Source organism: Medicago truncatula, chromosome 7 (genome assembly GCF_003473485.1).
Source record: "Medicago truncatula cultivar Jemalong A17 chromosome 7, MtrunA17r5.0-ANR, whole genome shotgun sequence".
In the NCBI taxonomy this organism is placed as follows: Eukaryota; Viridiplantae; Streptophyta; class Magnoliopsida; order Fabales; family Fabaceae; genus Medicago; species Medicago truncatula.
The window spans coordinates 41,532,648-41,554,262 of record NC_053048.1 but is presented as its reverse complement, the minus strand read 5'-3'; the positions used below and the strand labels follow the sequence as shown (position 1 = coordinate 41,554,262).

Below are 21,615 nucleotides of genomic sequence, written 5' to 3'. Positions count from 1 at the left end.
CCACAATTGAGGCATGATCTTCAATCACGTGTACAATCACATTATAACTGTCTCAGATGATCGATGATTCCGACCATGCTCTTTCAAATTTTCTCATAAAAAATTAAAATTTCAAGACCCTAGATCTTAATTTGCTACGGATCTGATGAAAAATCTTACATTTAACACTCTCTCAACTGTGTATTTTCCAACACCTCCCAATCAGTATTTATAAAGCAAACTACATAATTTGTGGAAATTTAAAATTATTTCACGACGGCAACCACAATTTAAAACAATGCTAGTGAGTTATACCCTAAAAGTTATAAGTTATGAGTAGATAGCTCTTTATGTCATGAACTGGTAATCCATCGTAAAATAACTCATATCAATGGAAACAACTGGTGCATTATTAATTATGCAAAATACTACTTTCTGCTTGACTTGTGTGAAACTGACATAATTCGATGCCAGCTTTCATTTTATTTATGGTATATGGATTTTGATTTTCTTAATGGCTAGTTGCTTATTTGGTGTTTAACAGAACAGCTACTTGTACGATGTTATCTGTCTGCATCAGTTGCTTCTTAGATTATGATTGATAGCAAGACTCTTTAAAAATTTGATAAATGATACTTATCAAATTTTAGGGATGAAAAATAAAATAATATTTTATAAAGACTAAAACGATATTTAAACGTTTACCTCACTAAAGCCAATTAGTGTGAATTGAAGCCACTCTCTGTACTGATTTTTTTATTGCAACTGTTGTTATTAATATAATCATTATGTCATAGTATCTATATATAGGTAAGTTCAAAAATGCAAATGGATGCTAAGCTAGAGACATAATAGAAGTATATGCAGCACATGTAAGATCTGCGTATGGAAATAGAGAGGAGTATGGCCATGGGAAATGAGGAAGTGGTGATGGTGAAAGAAGAACTACTCGACAACAAGAGCAAACCGCGGCGTCGACGAGGAGGCATCCGGACACTGCCTTTCATCCTTGGTCAGCTCTCACTTTCTATACACTTTCATTTTCATTCTCATTATTATGTAGATTCTGCAATTTATTCTTGCTTTTTGTTTTCTTAGAGTTATGATTTCGTTTTGAATCTTCTCCTTAACCATATTCTTCCCCTTTTTGTCTTGGGCTTATTCCTTAGTTCGATGATAAATTTGTTGGAGAGAGATGTTATATTACAGTAGTAATTCATAATGAGTTGACTTTTTACTTTTTAGCTTTGTGAAAGTTTATTTTGAAGGATTATTTTCAAGTCAAATATTGAGTGCACTAATTTCTATCATAAAATGAGTTCCCTTTACTAGAGTACTAATATAACTTATGTCAAAAAAAATAAGTCTTATTAAAAATTACTGTAAAATAATCATGACTTCATTTGCAAAACATTTATTCGTTATTAATAATATAAAAATTATACTGCAAGGACAAATAATAACAAGTGCTCAATGTTAACAAAATTTAATACAAGAATTGGGAGAAAAAAGTAAGTAATAAATAATTAAGGATAGAATGAGAAAACAAAATTAATATTTGATTTATAGTGTAAAATTAAAGGACATATAAATGACACTTTTTTTTTTTTTTACGAGAATGATTTATATTGTGGGACACGGTGGAAATAGTATGTTATATAGAAGACTATGAATAAAGGATATAATGTACATAAAAGACATCTTAGTTTTAAAAAAAAAAAAAAAAAAAACACTATGAACCATGTGCAAGTAGGAGTAATACTTTAATTTGGCCATTTCTTTGTAAGTCAAGTTGTGACTTAATTAATTAACAAAATGACTCATCAATATCTTATAGCGTAAGCCAAGTGAATCGTATTTTATTATAGAAGACCATGAATCATGTGCTGGTAATAGTTTAGCCAATATTCCTACAAAAAGCTGATAAATTAGCCATTATTTTGTAAGTCACAAGTTGTGACTTAAGTAATTCACAAAATGACTCAGCAATCTTATGATTTGTTGTCCTTTGATTTAATTATATAATATTTTTGATTTATTTTAAAAACATTGCTATTGATAGCGAGAGAATTTTCCCGAAACCATCACGACATGTTTATTGTTGTCAAGTAAAACATCGGAGGGTATTGATGTAATTAAGATAATTATGTTTAGTGTAAAATATCAATCATTTGTGGCTATGTTTTCTATCGGGAGAACTAGCATTTTCCTTATTTTAATTGTCCTAAACCAACATTCGTTGGGTTGGTTTGAGTTTGACATAAAATATATTGGCTTTTTATCCAAACCAATGATGTTGATTAGATCGGATAACAATTTATCAGAAAAACGCTTGGTTAATCTACTCTTCAATCTAAGTGACCTACCTAAATTCATACTCTTCAACCTTATCAGAAAATGGGTTTAAAAAAACTATTGATTTTCATATTATATAATACTATTATGGGAGTGTAACTAATTGGGAGTGCATTGATATATGCAGCTAATGAGGTATGTGATAGATTTGCGGTGACTGGTTTTAATGGTAACTTGATAAGTTACCTAACTCAAGAGTTGAATATGCCATTGGTATCAGCTGCAAACACACTCACAATCTTTGGTGGAACAGCTAGCTTCACACCTCTCATTGGTGCTCTCATTTCAGAGTCCTTTGCTGGTCACTTCTGGACCATTACCATTGCTTCCATCATTTATGAACTGGTTCATTTCTCTCTATATACTCTTTCACTCATACTACTTAATTAGCATATTTCATATATCATGCTAAATATATTTTGCCCTACTTTTGCTCAATATAGGGAATGATAAGCATAACATTATCAACTATACTCCCACACATGCGTCCTCCACCATGTCCAACTCAAGTGAATTGTCAAAAAGCAAACTCCTCACAATTATCAATATTTTTCATCTCTCTTGTTCTCATATCTCTTGGATCAGGTGGTATTAGACCTTGTGTTGTGCCATTTTTAGGAGAACAATTTGATATGTCAAAAAAAGGTGTAGCATCAAGAAAATGGAACATTTTCAATTGGTATTTTTTCTTCATGGGTATAGCTTCTTTAAGTGCTTTGACCATTGTTGTTTACATTCAAGACAATACTGGTTGGGGTTGGGGATTTGGCATACCAACAATTGTCATGTTATTGTCCATTGTGGCCTTTGTGTTTGGTTCACCATTCTATAGGACTGAGAAACCTAAAGGGAGCCCTATGGTTCGTTTGGCACAAGTGATTGTGGCAGCCGTGAAAAAGAGGAAACATACTTTACCAAATGATCCCAAATTTTTATACCAAAATAGGGAGATTGATGCTGCTATTGCTTTGGAAGGAAGGCTTTTGCACACAAATGACTACAAGTAAGTCAAATATTTAGTTTTTTATTTTTTTTTTTATTTTTACTTCTTTTGAAACTCTAAAGACTGTGCTTGGATGAATGATTATTTTTTAGGGAATACAATTTTAGAGGATGTTCTAAATTCTTTTATTTGAAATCCATTGTTTGAATGATAAATTTGGAGAATTTTTAAAATGAAAGGGTTTTATGAAGTATTTTGTTGAAGTTAAATTTAGGGGATTTCAAATACCACTTAAAAACTAAGAAATTTAAATTTCTTCCTTACTCTAAACAATGTGAATCTCAAATTGATCTTTATAATTGTTTTAAATTTTGCAAATTGGTCCCTATATTCCTCAAATTTTACAAATTGGTCCATGTAAAATTTAAAAAATGACAGATTGGTTCCTAAACTTTCAAAGTTTTCATATTGGTCCTTATTTTAGATTTGTCTTCAACTTTTCATATTTCATGAAAATAGTCCCACGAAATTTAGGAAAGAAGAATTTTACTGCTCCGTTCAAACAAAAATATGTTTTAGAAAATAAAGAGAATTCAATTGAAGCAATAATTGCCTAAATCTAATTCACTAAAACTTCTAATTATTTCATTCGAACACACTCTACGTGGTATCAAATTATTTGTCCGAATCCATAAACATACTAGGAACTAAGTTTGATTCATCTATATCATATTTGCAAGCAGCGGCGAAGCTAGCAAAAGATTTATGCATGGGCCAACTATAAAATAAAAATTAAAAACCAACTGCAAGATAAAGTATGTTTTTAGTCTCATAGATTATAATTTTTAAGGTTTAGTCCTTACGGACATTTTATGCAATTTTTGTCTCAGTTTTTTAAAATTTCACAAAAAAAAAATGTTTTTAGTCTTGCATTTAATTTCTATAACAAAAAATTAAAGATTAAAATTAACAAAATCAATACGTTAATCAATACAGGACAAAAATCACAATGATTTTTACTTATATGAAATGTAAATCAAAGTAACAACAAAGGACAAAAATTTACAATGGCTATTAGAAAATTTGGACAAAATGCATTTCAAGAAACCAATTTTATCTATAATTGAGTGTTTACTAAATAGATTAATAATGTATTTTTAAATGTAAACTAATAAGTTATTTGCAATAAACTCATTATCCATTTAATTTGTTTATGACTATTGTCTTGATAATTTTTATTGTTGAAAAGTTTTCTCTATAATCTTTTTTTTTGCTTTCGCACCGGTTTTCGACACACCAATGGTGGGCGACTAATCCGGCTCGTGCGTAGAGGCATGCGCACTGGTCAAGCGTTGTTCCCCTTGAGAATCGAACCCGGTATTCCCCGGGTACATCCCTGGAAGGAGCTCCTTGCCACTGGAGCCCAAACAACTTGGAATAAAACATTCTTGAGGGGGAATCGAACACGCATCCCTACAATGGGAAAAACGTTTTTGATGGGATTCGACCCCACATTCTCTTGCTACTCTCTATAATTATTATTGAGACCGAAAGTATCAAACCAATATATATAAATCGATCAATCATGTAGTAATATTTTTACTTTCTTATTTATCATAATTTTCAACAACTGAACTTGTTTGGAGTAGCTCAATGTATATTATTTAGGGTAGCGGAATATAAATACATACCGACCAATTGAAGAATATAATTTTTTTTTGGTAGCCAAAGCTACCCCTCCTATATGAAAGGAACCGCCCCTGTTTGCAAATATAATTTCATAATTTAGTGGCTAATGGGTTGAAGTTGAACTTTCATTATAAATTTTGTTTCTACTGAGTTACATCTTACAGATGGTTGGACAAGGCTGCAATCATCACCGGGGAAGAGAGCACAGAACCAAATGCACCATCAAACTTTTGGAAATTAGCCACTGTCCATAGAGTTGAGGAGTTAAAATCCATCATCAGAATCCTTCCAATTTCAGCATCAGGAATTTTACTTATAGCTGCCTCAGCACACCTTCCTAGTTTCGTCATCGAACAAGCTCGAACAATGGACCGTCACCTCTCTCACACATTTCAAATTTCACCAGCCAACATGTCAGTTTTCAGTGTTGTAACCATGATGGCAGGAGTAATTCTTTATGAACGCGTATTCATCCCAATCGTCCGTAAATTCACAAATAATCCGGTTGGAATCACGTGCATACAAAGAATGGGAATTGGATTTATAATCAACATTATAGCCACATTAATCTCAGCACCAGTTGAAATCAAAAGAAAAGAAGTTGCTGCTAAGTATAACTTATTGGATGATCCAAAAGCAATTATTCCAATAAGTGTATTTTGGTTGGTACCTCAATATTGTTTTCATGGACTTGCTGATGTTTTTATGTCTGTTGGACTTTTTGAATTTCTCTTTGATCAAGCACCTGAAAGTATGAGAAGTACTGCTACAGCTATCTATTGCATAATCATAGCTATTGGAAGCTATGTTGGTACATTTATAGTGACACTAGTGCATAAATATAGTGGCAAGGAAAATAATTGGTTACCTGATAGGAACCTTAATAGGGGTAAATTGGAATATTATTATTATCTTGTTAGTGGTGTTCAAGTTCTAAATCTCATTTATTTTGGAATTTGTTTTTGGTTTTACACTTACAAGCCCTTGGAAGAAATTGCTGAAATTAACAAGGAAGAAGATTTGGAACAAGTTGATACAAAAAACTTGGCTGCCAATTTAGAATAGAAAGTTTAGAAAAAAATTGTAAGAGTGGTTGATTTGTATTATTGGACTCTTTGAATGTTCAATGCTTCTGTAAGTGGCATATGTAATAAGAAGAACATGCCAGAGTCTAGAGTATTTGCTTTTTATTAATTCAAATCTAATGAGTGATTTTATTTTGTTAAATATAACATCCTATAATAGTAAACTACTTTGGTTATTTCAATTCAGATATTCTTGCATCAATGAACATTATATTTCTTGTGTGGCTCCAAGGGTATTTTTTTCTTTCATATTTTGGGATTCTTTATTTTACAAGGCAGCAATGCCTATTTTTATTTAATCAAAATAAAATAAGAGAAATTACAAATATTAGATGACTAGGCCAAAGACAAAAAATCTTGGTGAAGAGAAAAAAAGTGCAAAGCAAACAAAAGTTTAAAACCTTGAGAAAGAGAACATGTCTATGATCATTTTTTTTTTCCTTAGCTTATCATGCTTTCAAGTAAATAAATATATGTGCAAATACAAGAAACTCCTTGTTCTTGTGAAATATGATATCAATATGTTTGATTTGACGTAATCAAGGTTTTGCAATTTGAGAGTTTATCTCAACTCATTTTAGCTATGTAAACTCGAATCGTAAACTCGACTCGTAAATTCGTACGAATTTATCTAAAATTAAATTATATAAAATTTATTATATATATATATAACATATATAAGCTAATATTTAAACAAAACATAACCAATTAACCACATTTAAATAATAAACTCTAACAATAAAAAACAAAATTTATCAGTACATTTAAACTATGTTTCATCTTGAGTTGTAACTTTAACTTCAATTGTTCCATTTTCTCATTTAAATACTTGAGCAAGTAATATATTTGAATGATTTCAAATCAATCAATAATAACAAGCTTCTGAATACATTCCTTAAAATTTAATGTATGTCATTGTCACGCATTGGCATAGCTTCTGTACATAACAAGCATGGAAAAAACGAGTTATGTTAACCGTAAAGGCAACATTTCAGTACTTTGGGATTGAAAAAAGAATTGGATTTTGAAAGAAAATAAAACAAAAAAAAAAACCAAAATAAAAAATAAAAAAATTCAAAGGTAAACTTGGACGAGTTTACTCCAAGTTTACACGAGTTTACCGAGTTTAACACGTGTTAACTCGGTCAAACTCGTCAAACTTTTCGATTTCACCAAAAACCGAATTTACTTCCGAATTTACACGTTTTTACCACCTAAAAACGTAAACTCGGACGAGTACACGAGTTAACACTCGATTTGTGAAACGGCGGACATAATACACTTGATTATTTGTCGAATAAATAGCACTATGATTGTCATGGTCTAAACAAAATCCACTTATATAAATAATCGAGTGTCTATTTTTTGTGTTCATCTTTTTTTAAATTACATCTTCCGTTATTTTGAGCAAAATAGAGACTACCCTAAAAAAGCTTTTGGACTCTAATGTCGATGAGTTTGCGAGACCAATCTCACCTAAAAATTCATATAGTGGAATTATGGAGGTGTCTAAGGTGGGACAACAACCAATCCTTCAAAAAAAAAAAAAAGAAGACTCGTAAACAAATTAGCTTATACGTGGCAGAGTTATTAAATCTGTGTACTGTGTGCCCACAAGTCAAAAATGGGTGGATACATACATCAACAATCCGCATGCTACACCACAACACAGTTTATATATGGTCCCTATCTTTGTCCGTCTCTTGAAGTACTAGTTGATTTAATTTAATGCGATAAATATTTTATGGTTAAGTAGGGTAACAAACTAACATCATCTCTTGGGTACAAAATATAGCTAAACCACATGTACAAAATTCCAACCACATCATCTCTTGGGTCAAATCGTCTTCCGGTGTGATAAAATGCAACATTGACGCAACAATTTTCCACAATAATATAATTGTTGGATATAAAATCTGTTTTCGAAATTCAGAGGGGCAACTCTTAATGACAAAATCTGCGTTTTTTCCATCCTCGATGACTGTTTTAGAAGCTGAAGCTACTGCATTGTCGGAGGCGATAAAATTGGCAGTCTCTTTGGGATTCCAAACTGTCCGCTTTGAAACAGATTGTATGACCCTTGCTGATGCCATTCACACTACCTCCACTCACCTCAATGAAGTTGGAGACATTATTTCTCAATGTAGAGGTCTCTTGTTTACAAATACCGACTTTAAAGTGTCGTATATTAGGAGGCAAGTTAATAGTGTTGTTCTTAGTATAACTAGAGCTTCCTTATCTCATACTAGCCTCCATCTTTTTTATAGTGTACCATCAACTTTGTACTCTTTGTTCTTAAATGAAATGCATTAATTTTGCCTTTGCTAAAAAAAAAAAAAAAAAAAAAGGTAGGGTAACAAACTAACAATGTCCCATTCAATGCATTAATGATTTGAATTAATTCATGCGAAGTTGAATTGTCCAGCAACTGGTCCTTGGGATGTTGACCATTGTAATGATGTAAATATTCATGGTCCATATATATGCGACGGTCTTTCACAACTCTACGACCAATTGAGTGATTGCATGGATTCAATATGAACACAATTTATATTCACATACTGTTATATCAAAATAAAATTAAAAGATTTGCGGTTAGATAAGTTCACACCAAAAAAATTAAGTAGTCAGATCAATTATTACTAAGTTAAAGTGAAGTTATTTGGCTGTCGGATGCATCACAATCATCTCATGTTGAAATCAGCTAATGGAGAATGGACTGACAACTTAATCACTTGTCAACTGAAGGTTAAACATGATTACCAAATCTAAATGGACTTGTAGGTGGTTACAAGCCTCATTAGAAGTGATTGCATCTGATCAATTGTAACAAAATCAATTGAGATTGGAATCAACTTATCATTTAAAATTGGATGGAAGCTAAAGCAGGCCAAACATAGTCACGAAGTCTAAATATGGTTAATCAGCTTGGATGTTGTTTGTTATTGGTCTTATTAGGGTCATGATCATTTAAGTGCAACATAGTCTAAATGTATGTACCACTTTACTCTTAATTCTACTAATTTACTAAGTTATAATATTCTCTCATAATAAATCAAATTATCAATGTTTCTTATAATAAAAAGACCAAAAAAAATTTATAATGATATTTGTACAATCATTTGATGACAATTCTTGTGACAATTTTTTTTTTTATTGGTCAACACCAACAAAAAAAAAAAAAGGAAGAAAGAGAGTAAGCACATGATCTCAGTGGAAGAGAGTTTTTAAAAGATGTCACAAAATGATTGTATAAATATCATTTCTCAAATTTTTTGACATTTTTGTTTCGTATAACAATGATCGGATGGAGTAATAATTATAAAATTAAACCAACTATAGATTTGTCCAAGTGGTAAGGGATTTGTGCCTATTAAACATGTGGTTAGGGATTTGTTTTCCTGACTCATGCATATTAAAATAATCTGATTGGAAGGGGAGAGCCACCCTTGCATGTCCTACAGGTTCCTCGACAAATATTAATCATTGTTAAGCGACGGTGAAAACTTCGTACAAATATCATGCTAACCAACAAAAATTAATACTAACAGTTCAAGGGAAAAATATAGTATACGGGGAATTATACATTATAGTAACAATAGTAGTACCTTACATAAAAAACGTAATATTAAGAGTAATTAATTGAATGTTATTGATGCATAACTAGGGGTGAAAATAGGTTAAATCGAGTTAGGTTTTGTAAGGTTTAAGTTTGGTATGGAGCTTGACATATGCTTGCTTTTTAGGCCGAGTCTAATCTTCTGAAAGTCTAAAATATGACATGCTTGCTTGTTTAAAAGTCTATTTAATGTGAATATATTTAAATAAGTAATGTGATCTAATTTTAAATAGACTAGCGAACTAATATATCAATGAGATTAAACTCTCTTTTGTTACTTAATACGATTTTTTTAAAAAACTTGACTATATATTATATCATATTTTAACTCTAATTTATAATGATAAATTTAAATTTGCAAAAAATTAATGCATACTAATAAACTTAAATCATTGAAAAGGTTAACAAATTAATAATTTAAATTTAATTCAAAAGTACAAAATATAATATAATAATAAATAATATTATTCATTGTTTAAAAAAATAAATAATATTATTTATATTTACTTAAGTAGGTCGGCTAAATAGGCCTAAAAGATTTTTTTAATGGTATGTGATCTTACCTTTTAAACTAAACGAACTTCTAAAAAAATCTATGTATTTCCTATTTAAAAAATAAAAAACCCGACCTAATCTATCTATCGTAAATGGGTCATAGGCCTCTTTTTAAATATGTGTGTAGGCCTTTGTAAGTCGCTCTCACTTATTTCCATCCTTATGCACAAGAAGACTCTTCACACTGATAAAATTTAAGCTCTATGTGTAGCATGGTGGGTGTAGAAAAGTGGAGGAGATTTGCTAGCTACTTGCTAACTCATGTGTTAGTGGCAATGCGTATTACAAACTTATCTCTTCACTATATGAATTAAGAGTTTGATTCATATTGGAAGAATATATTTTTTTTAGGTGTATAGAAATATTTGTTTAAATGTATCAACTATTTAAATAGATTTCAGTCATTTTTAAAGGTTAGTTTTTAGATGGTAAGAGAAATGGACTTATTAAAAAGTGGTGAGAAATTTGATCTTTATCTCTTGTGCATGAAGAATATTTGATTGAAAGAAGATAACTCACCTTATATGTTTTTTAATGAGGATTAATCATCGTTAAATGATGGTTTGATGATAACACTATACCAATAACATAGTAATTCAAATAAATGATCATTAAAAAAAGTTTATAATTTATATAAACAAATGAAAGAGTAGCTGCTAAGTGTCACGGACATGAGTATGCTGATAGCAGTACAGTACAAAATTGATGTCTACTGTCCTTATATGGATTGGTAGGTTGGGGATTCAAACTTGTTAACTTTTAACCATAGCAATTACCAACACCACCATGTTGTTGATATTGACACCCATATTAATTCCAATTCATTTCACGTAAGCGGCGACGTCATCATCATCATAATATTAATTCCTCAATCAACAATGATTATTACATGGATGAACATAAAAAAGATGGAGATTGACATATGAAATGAAGGCTCTCTCACTAACTAGCTACCATGTTTGTTTGCATCGCAAAAATCACTTTAGAATTCTTGCACGTTCAATTCGAGCATAAGGCGTACCCAAATTTGAACCAAAATAACTACATGGCACTATAATAATAGGAGAAGTTTGTTATTCCCACTTCAATTTTTGCTAAATTATATATTTATCTCCATCGGCAGTTAAGTTAACTATCACAGATTTACACTAAAAAAAATATCACTTCGACAGTTAACTGTCGTAGAAGAAAGAATTTCGATCTGTCGAATAAGTTTTTTAGGAAACTCAAAAATGGCAACAACAATTATCATAATAAGATAGGATAAGTAATAGGACATTGTAACCCAAACCCAAAATTAGCAAATAGTCCAGCAAGACAAGTGATCCTAAATATTCAATATGTACAAAGGCTAAATCACAAACTTCAGTTAAAACACATGGTCTACGCACGATCTACTAAGACTTTGTTTGGAAGTTTGGAGGGGAGGGAGGGGGAGGGTTTTGGGAAAAAGGAAGGAGCAAGTGGAAGAAATAGAAGACATTGGGAGGAGAGGGCTTTGGAGGTTAATTTTTTACTTATAATAAAAAATCCCCCTCATTTGGGGGAACTCAAAAATTGTATTGGGGGAGGGTTTTGGGGTTGTGGGGGGCTTATATCAATTTTTCAAATTCAATCTATTTTGTTGTAATCTTCTTAAAATTAAAAGTATATTAATCATAAGTATTAGTTTATCATTCTCTAAAAAATTGTTCTTTCAAAAAATGTGAATTTTTTGTCCATTTTTCTATATATTTCCAACCCCTCAAAGCCATCCCCTCCCTTCCCCTCCAAACTCCCAAACAAAGCCTAAAAGAAAAGAGCTAAAATCTGGAAGACATACATAACATTTATAGTACATATCATTTTTTGTTAGTGTTTTTAGTCCCTATAAATAAGTTTTTGTTTAATTATACTTAAAATTTTAAATTTTTTAATGATTTTTTACATACTTGTTTAAAACATTATAAAAGGTTCCGCCACAATAAATTAGCTCAAAATTTTATTTTTAGGTCCAAATTTTCGTTAGTTTTATCTTGAATTTTCGGCGTTTTAAAAAAATTATATTTAATTCATTACATGTTAAAAAATTCTAATTTTTTATAAAAGAGATTATTATAATGTTCTTAACATGTCTGTTAAAAATAATTTAAAAATATAAAATTTTAAGTATAATTAAACAAATTTCAATTTAATAGGGACCAACACATACTTTTAGTCCTTGTAAAATTAAAATTTGCTTAATTGTGCTTAAACTTTTAAATTTGTAACATATTTTTCACATACTTACTTAGAATATTATACAAAGTTCATCCACAAAAAAGTAACTTAAAATTTTATTATTAGGTCCAAATTTTCATTAATATAATCTTGAAAATTTGGCTTTTAGAAAAATTCATATTTAATTCATTACATGTTAAAAAAACTAAATTTTTTTATAAAAGAGTGTCTTACGATGTTATGAACATGTATGTAAAAAATCTTTCAAAAATTTAGAAGTTTAAGCATAATTAAACAAATTTTAATTTAACAGGGGCTAAAAACACTAACAGAAAATTTTGTAGGAACTAAAAAGTGTGATTTATTTTTATAGGGACTAAAAACAAAACTGCAGATATTTATAGGGACCAAAAACTTAATTTACCCTATATGTTATATCAAAAGTAGTCATATACTCATATATATAATTATTATTATTTTTATCAAATTAGTCATTCAATGATTGATATTTTAAGAGTATTATTACAACTGCAGTCATTTACAAATTTATATATTGAACAAATTATTTTTTTAGTTTTCAAAACATATATATTTTGAAATAAATTTAACAAAAAAAGGTTTTTTCATTCTCTTGCATCGCTTTAGAAGTTTCCAAAATTTAGATTTTGGATCATAATAATCTTATTCCTTGGAGGGGCTAACGCTCAAGAGAAGTATATTAAAGATTAATTACACGTAAACAGAAGGCAAACGAACAACAAGTTATTTCGTTAGACTTTTTGTATCGCAAAAACAATCATCGTAAACACGAAATTCGTATTTTCTTTTTCTATAATGAGCAACATCTGCTAGTTAATTAATCCAAAATAGGAAAATTCCTTGTTGACACCGTAAACTTCACATAAAAATCACAACATGATTAAGGATGATTGATCTTGGTGTTCATGTCTTATCACTGGTTGCGGCAATCTAACTTGTTGGAAGAGAAAGAAGGGTATGGATCTCAAGTACCAAGAGGAGAGAGAATAGTGGAAGTAAGATGAAACAGAGGGTATTTGGTGTTGTTAGTATATGATAATAATCATAGAGCTTCACCATCTAACAATTAATTAAATAAAAATTTGGATCCGTATCTATGGTAGGAGATCTATCAAACTCTCTCACCCTAAACCGAGCCTTAAATTAATTAATACTTGCAAATAAATACATATAAAGAATTAATAGAAATAATGAAACATAGGTGTTTACGGTTATATTGGTCAGGTTGGTTGGATTGGAATATATCATATCAATCAACACTCAGCAGTAAACACCACTCAGAATTCGTGGACTCTCAGATTTTATCGTTGTTAATTAGTAACAATGGGGGTATCATTATGCTTTTCTGGTTCTGTAATGTGTTGGATGGGAGCAATGATGCGGCATTTAGTTTTGTCCATTATGTATTCTAATTTGGCTTTGTGGCACTAATTTCTTTGTAAACTTTAGTTATCTTAATAAAAGTTTGCTTATAAAAAACTTCATTATAATGTATATTATGCATTACTTATTTTTATTTTTTTGGCTAATATTGTATAGCACATTTTCTAGAAAACGTTTTATAACATCATAAAATAGATAGCGCGACTCTGAAAAATGTTCTCTATTCATTCAATGCATGTTTGTTTGTCTGTCTCTTTTACTAATAAAGTATGTTTGTTGTTAAACACTATCAAATGAGTGGTAGGACATTCACTGTATTTTTTTTCTTCTTAATCCTCTAGTTTTTAAGGAAAGAAGCTGTATTAATTTAGAGTTTTGCCTGAATCCAATAGATAATAAATCTGGATGATTAGGTTTCGAACACTAACCTCCATGAAAGATCTCTTCATAGATCCATAGCTGTATTTATTTATTTCATATAGAAAATTACTAAAATACTCTTGATACAATTTTATTTTACACACCATCTCTCCGGTACCGCCTCCATTCACACATGCGAGTAGGCTCATTTTAATTTTCTAAGGATAGGATAAGCTATCTAGTTGGTAGATAGTATATTTGGAGCTTCAATTTTTTGTTGGAGTTGTTTCGGCGAGATTTTTTTGGAAGAAATTATGTATGATTTTTATGAGTTTAAATTATAATATTTAAGTTAATATTTGCCGCTCCTCCAATATTTTGGCAAGATCCGTCACTATTGGCCCCTGCATATATTACGTAATGTTCATATCACTTATTTTTTAAACCATGGAAATAAAATTATTTAATAAAAACGTTATCGTTTAGCCTTTTAACAAAACTCACGCATTGTTGTAAAAATAATTCCATATCTTTTTTTTTTTCAAATAAAAAAACAGTCAATAAAAATTATAAATTGTATAACTTTTCATTTTTGACTAGAATCAATTGTACTATAGGTTAAAGATAAAGATATATTGTCAAAAAAGACTTATAAGATTATTATTAAATTAAAGTCTTAGACGAATGAAAATCATTCCATCTCTGTCTATATATATATATAGAGTGCCAACTATATCACAAACCAGCTAAGAATATTGTTGGAGGAGTGGTATATATAGAGACACTTAAACAAAGTGTCAAGTATCCATGATTGAGGAGAAATGGAGATAGAGAAAGGGATTAAGAACAATATGGAGATGGTAGAAAAAGAAGTGGAGACAGACAGCAAGAAAATGAACCACCCTCGTCGAGGAGGAATCCGAACATTACCTTTCATTCTTGGTAAGCTTAATTTTACCTTAATCTCTTTATGTTGAACTAATTTCTTCATATTCATTTCCCATGTCAATATTTATTTTCTATTACTTTTCCTTCCCGTTCTCATTCATTTTTTTTTTTTGTTCATAGCTTTAAAATATGAGTTCAGACGATCAGTGTCCTTGTGAACTTTTTTTATTAAAAATAAAAGGAAGTATTTAATTACTTACTTGAAATAAAAAAAATAAAATTTAATGTACTAATACCTAAGATCAATGAAAATTGTACATTTAAATTGTTAAAATCAATGGGGTTTTAACTTGCATGTCATGGAGTCATTCCAAGACTAATTCTAATACATTTATTTGCATGGAAAATAACTATAGATAGAATATACTCTTTTTTATGCAAAATTACAACATTGTAGAATGTATATTTTTTGAAGTATCAATATAGAATAGGCTGCCTATAGAATATATACAATTTTTGATGGTCGTGATTTATATACCTTTCAATCAAACTCAAATTATAAATACTTATCTCCGCTAAGAACCAGAGAGTCAATGCAAAAAGAAAAATAAGTAAAGGGAACCAACTAGATGTAGACTCTTGACAAACCAAAATCTGAGCTGAAACACATATCTAGTGTTCGACTCATCTCAAACTTTGTGAAAGGAGACATACAAAAAAGAACGAAAGAATGAAAAAAGTTGCGGTGAACAGTTTCCACGTGCAAATATTCTGTAACTTTTGTCCATATATGTATCGACATAGTTTGTCCATACTGTATAATGAAGTGGTGTTATATTGTTAAAAAGAATGTGTCCACACTGCAAATGCAAGTTCATTGATTATCCACACAAATTTAAGAATGGCTTTGCTATCCTACCCCAAAAGAAAAATAGTGGTTTGGCCGGTGCTTACGTGGTTTCACTTGAGTGCTTGAAGATTTGTGGCATTGATGAAATTTATGTATCGACGGACAAATGAATAATTAAAATAAATTATTTAGTAAAAGTGAATGTTTAATTAAAATAAAGATAAGAATTCACTTTGCTTGATTTAGTGGTATTGACTTGAGATCTGTGAGTATGTTCCTCTTTGATTCTTAGATTTGATTCTCTTTTGTGTCAATTTAAATGGTCTAATTTAACTTCTTAAAAAAAAAATAATAATAAAGATAAGAGTAAAAATATCAAAATAGAAATACGTTTATTAAAAAAAATAGAATTGCAAGATCATTAATTCTTCAATGTATGAATGATGTGCCCAAAAATTCCCCTGGTGTCCATTATATTGTCCTGTTGCCGGTTGTTACTACTTGTGTTGGTTATGCTCGTGTCAATCGAGTCACACAGGGCCTCTTAATTGTAGCCATCGATTTTATTGTTTTTGTCCATATAAATATTTTAACTTTTTATTTTCATCTTTTAAACATTTTATTCGACTTTTAATTTCTCAATGACAAATATTTTACATGTGAGTGACAATGTACATGCAGCAAATGAAGTATGTGATAGATTTGCGGGCGCTGGATTTCACAGTAACTTGATAAGTTACCTAACCCAAGAGTTGAATATGCCATTGGTAGCTGCTTCAAATACACTCACAAACTTTGGTGGAACATCTAGCTTCACCCCTCTTATTGGGGCTTTACTTGCAGACTCATTTGCTGGAAGATTTTGGACCATCACTGTTGGATGCCTCATCTATGAACTGGTTTCTTAACCTCTCTCTCATATTTTAAATTTTTCTTTAGTTTACTTACTGTATTTGATTACACTATGAACCTCAAGATCAAAAACTAATTTAAATACAATAAAGTCCCATTCTTAGAATGTCATTTTCTACTTGTATGTGGTGATGTCGCGAAGACTACTTTATTTGTCCAATCTTTTAAATCCAAATAAATGGTTTCAGATCAGTGGTTAGGGTTTGACTTTATAACTTAAAAGGACAGAGTTCGAATCCCACTGGAACAACTGTAATATAATCATTAGTGTCAATTGAAATAAATGATTTGAAACATTAGTGTTTTCGTTTTAATACTACATAGTATTGCATTACTTGTTAATCAAGTTACCATGTTATTTTGCTTGAAACAGGGATTGATTAGTATTACGGTATCAACTATACTACCACATTTCCGTCCTCCACCATGTCCAACACAAGTAAATTGCAAAGAAGCCACATCTTCACAATTATTACCACTCTACATGTCTCTCCTCCTCACATCTCTTGGATCAGGCGGCATTAGACCTTGTGTTGTACCTTTTTCGGCAGACCAATTCGACATGACAAAAGAAGGTGTAGCTTCTAGGAAATGGAACCTCTTCAATTGGTACTTTTTCATCATGGGTTTTGCTTCTCTAAGTGCTTTAACCATTGTGGTTTATGTTCAAGACAATGTGGGTTGGGGTTGGGGACTTGGGATTCCAACCATTGCTATGATGATATCAGTAATTTCATTTGTGTTGGGCTCACCATTGTATAAGACTGTGAAACCTGAAGGAAGTCCTTTGGTTCGTTTGGCGCAAGTGGTTGTGGCTGCTGTAAAGAAAAGGAAGGAGACATTACCTGATGACCCTAAATTTCTATACCACAACAGGGAGCTTGATGCTGCTATTTCTTTAGAAGGAAGTCTTTTACACTCAAATCAATATAAGTAAGTCAAATATTTCGCGCATTTAGGCAGATAATATCTTAGAACCATTAGATCAAGTTCAGATGGCTTCAATTTTTAACTCATAAAATTAGGTGAGAAACGAACATGAAAATTGAGTCATCTAATTTTAATCCAACAGTTCCAAAGTGTTAACTGCGTGCCTGAGTGCGATTAATCTTTTCTTCAAATTTCTACAAAGAATTTGAATTTGAATAAATTGGTTGAGTTGCTTATTTTATTTGAATGAATAGGCTTAGCTATCTAATGAACTATTTAACAATGACTAAATCAATTTTAAATTAACATAAAATATATTGTTACACAATATTTGCAATAGTATCTTAACTGCTCTATGGTATATCTCCAGATGGTTGGACAAGGCTGCAATTATCACAGAAGAAGAGGCCAAAGATTCAAATGCACCACCAAACCTTTGGAATTTAGTCACTGTCCATAGAGTTGAGGAACTGAAAGCTATCATCAGAATGCTTCCAATTTGGGCTTCAGGAATTTTGCTCATAATGTCTTCATCACATTTAGGTAGTTTTGTCATTCAACAAGCTCGTTCGATGGACCGTCACCTCACTCATTCATTCCAAATTGCACCAGCCAATATGTCAATTTTTGGTGTCCTAACCATGATGATAGGAGTTATGCTATATGAACGCTTTTTCGTTCCATTCGCCCGTAGATTCACAAAGAATCCTGCTGGAATCACATGTTTACAAAGAATGGGAGTAGGGTTTGTGGTTAACATTATAGCTACTATAGTTTCAGCACTAGTGGAAACGAAAAGAAAAACAGTTGCTGCAAAGTTTAACTTATTGGATGATCCAAAAGCAATAATCCCTTTTAGTGTATTTTGGTTAGTACCTCAATATTGTCTTCATGGAGTGGCTGAAGTTTTCATGTCTGTTGGACATTTGGAATTTCTCTTTGATCAATCACCTGAAAGTATGAGAAGTAGTGCTACTGCTTTGTATTGCATAACTACAGCCATTGGTAATTATTCTGGTACATTATTGGTATCAATAGTCCATAAGTATACTGGTAAGGAAAATAATTGGCTTCCTGATAGAAACCTTAATAGGGGTAGATTGGACTACTACTATTATCTTATTAGTGGCATTCAAGTAATAAATTTAATTTATTATATAGTATGTGCTTGGTTTTACACTTACAAGCCAATGGGTGAAGTTTGTGAAAGGAGCAAGGAAGAAGATTTGGAACAAGCAAGTGCAAACATATCAATTGAGAATTTAAAAGATGGTAAGGAGGAAGAAAAGAAAGGGTTTACTAAAGATGAATGAAATTATGGTGTGGTTGATATTATTCAGTATAAATAAGCTTGGTTAAACTCTCTCTAGTGAATGTTTTTAGCTTTTGTAAAAAAAAAAAAAAAAAAAACTCTAGTGAATGAATGTTCAACTCCTATATGCAAGTTAAGTGTTTAAGAAATGGAAATAGTGTGAAGTTTTATTTTATTTTCATATTTACTTCTATCATAATTTGATATTAAAAAGCACTTTGCTTACATATTTAAGTTACCAAAACTTACCCTTATTTTAGGTAAGGTAATTCTAATTATCAAATGTCATGCCATAAAAATTGATGGGTTACAACATGCTCATATATCTTTTGATATTAACACACTATTTTTTAAATTGATACATCGTCTCCATTACCCCCAAACCAATCTCCAATAAAAACACATATATCAATAGAAATGCTTAGAGACACCCCTCACTCTCACTTTTTTTTATTACCAATCTTAAACAAGCAAAGAGCATTATTCCAACGCTGAGAAATGGAATAATTCAATATATTGTTGATTTTGACTGTAACAAATTCTAAGAAAGTATTTTCACCTCGTCTAATATACTATATGATCTCGTTCAAAACAATTTTCTCATGGAGTTTTTCCCATTTCTAAATTTCCAAATACTCCACAACTATGCAAACCAAATTATCCTCTTTTTTAAGAAAGAGTCTGGAGAAATAATTGGACGAGAACTAATTTATTATGAAATACTACACTTAACTTAACCAGTAACCACTATCTTTTGGCCATATTTACAGGGACGGATCCAGACAGTTAATATTGGTGTGGCAAAATTTGCAAAGCAACTATATTTTTATACTAACAATTTAGAGTTTTTAGAAATAGCCTATTTCAAAATCCTCTCCTCTAAAGATGTCCACATCATCATAATCCTAATTGGCATTTGTTCCAAAAATTTCTTCTAATTTTTAATACAAGCTTAATAATTATAAATAAATATTATTAAAAACTGTTTTTTATTAATCATTAAATGGTACATAAAATACACAGTTGGTTACAATCAAATCATTATTAATATAATAATTGTTTCGATTAAAATTTATATGTTACATTAAAAATTTGTACGTTACAATCAAATGATTATTAATATAATTATTATTCAATTAACATTTATATGGTACATTAAAAATTTGGTAGGTTACAAAATTATAATAATTAACTTGAATAAATTATATTTTGAATTTTGGTCTGTTACACTATAACAATAAACTACTAATTAAAAATTTAATTGTAGTAATTAGTTTTTAAGGTTATATAATTAATTTTTATTCGTTACAAAATTATATTACTTAATATTAATAAGATATTATTGAATTTTAAATGTTATGAAGTTAATTTTTTGTAGGTTAGATGAAATATAATCTAATCATTAATGCACATTTTATAATATTAATTACGTTGATAATATTAATTTTAAAACGGTCAAATTAATAATTAGTAGATATTAACCGTTATGGTACTATTTTTTTATATAAATAGTAGCGCTTTTAGGTACAAGTACACAACAATCACAAAATATAGTTCTTCTTTTTCTATTCTATGGTTCTCTGATATCTATATTCTAAGTAATTTCTTTAATTTTTTCTATTGCAAAGAAAAACGTCTACGAAACACGACTTCATCTCTAATGTTTCGCCAAAAAAATAATCGTGGACATTGGTTGTGAGGGTTGTGAGGGTTGTTCGTGCTTGGTTTGTTCAAGACTACAAAAATAAAAAAAAACTACCATTTTCTATGGAGTTGGTTCTAATGGATCGAAATTGACTTTTTTCATACCGTTTTTTGTTTTGCTTTGTTTAAAGTATAGTATTTTAATATTTGTTATCTAGGGTGATCGAATATGTGTGTTTATACGAAGAACATTGATCTACAAGTTCAAGGAGCAGCTCCAAGAGGGAATGGCGTTCACGATTTCCTTATTTGATTTTGCTTGCAACAGTGGTTTGTATAGACTATCACACAACGAATACAAACTGAATTTTACAATTAACACAAAAATCAAAATATTTAAATCTTCTTTGGTCCCTACAAACATGTATTCGTTTACACTGCATATGATGTTTTCAATGATTCTTACGACATGAAATGTAATTTGAATCATATTTTTATCATCAAACTAATTTCAAACCCCCATCCCTTTCTAACAACATGAACTAAATTATATATTAATGTAGTTGGTGTCTTGACTGAGGTGGATTTTGTTTTAATGAAGACCTCAAATCAATTATATTAAAAACCCTTCAAGCACAAGATGTATCCAATAAAGGAAAATACAAAGTTCAAGATGCATAGATACAAAAGAACCAAATCATGAGGTAGAATAACCAAGACAAGTAGAAAGATTATTTCACCAACATTTCAACTCAAAATACATACATGATTGCTTAGCATTTTGTATCCAGTAAACAAGAAATATAATTTATCTAACAACACCATAAACTGGTTCTTGTGACAAAAATGTAAGAATTTTTGTCTTTCCAAATA

General features: G+C 30.3%; 2 protein-coding genes across 2 annotated transcripts; both read left to right on the top strand.

Annotated features, from left to right (window-relative positions):
* The first annotated feature begins 671 nt into the window (after positions 1-671).
* LOC11415021 (protein NRT1/ PTR FAMILY 3.1) lies at positions 672-6,193 on the top strand. Its single transcript, XM_003624850.4, has 4 exons — positions 672-991; positions 2,462-2,679; positions 2,778-3,337; positions 5,131-6,193. The coding sequence occupies exons 1-4, from the start codon at positions 865-867 to the stop codon at positions 6,029-6,031; spliced, it is 1,806 nt and encodes a 601-aa protein (XP_003624898.3). The 5' UTR covers positions 672-864; the 3' UTR covers positions 6,032-6,193.
* Positions 6,194-14,930: 8,737 nt separating this feature from the next.
* LOC11420145 (protein NRT1/ PTR FAMILY 3.1) lies at positions 14,931-19,323 on the top strand. The gene is made up of 4 exons (XM_003624848.4): positions 14,931-15,148; positions 16,626-16,843; positions 17,230-17,789; positions 18,157-19,323. The coding sequence occupies exons 1-4, from the start codon at positions 15,028-15,030 to the stop codon at positions 19,097-19,099; spliced, it is 1,842 nt and encodes a 613-aa protein (XP_003624896.1). The 5' UTR covers positions 14,931-15,027; the 3' UTR covers positions 19,100-19,323.
* The last annotated feature ends 2,292 nt before the right edge of the window (positions 19,324-21,615 follow it).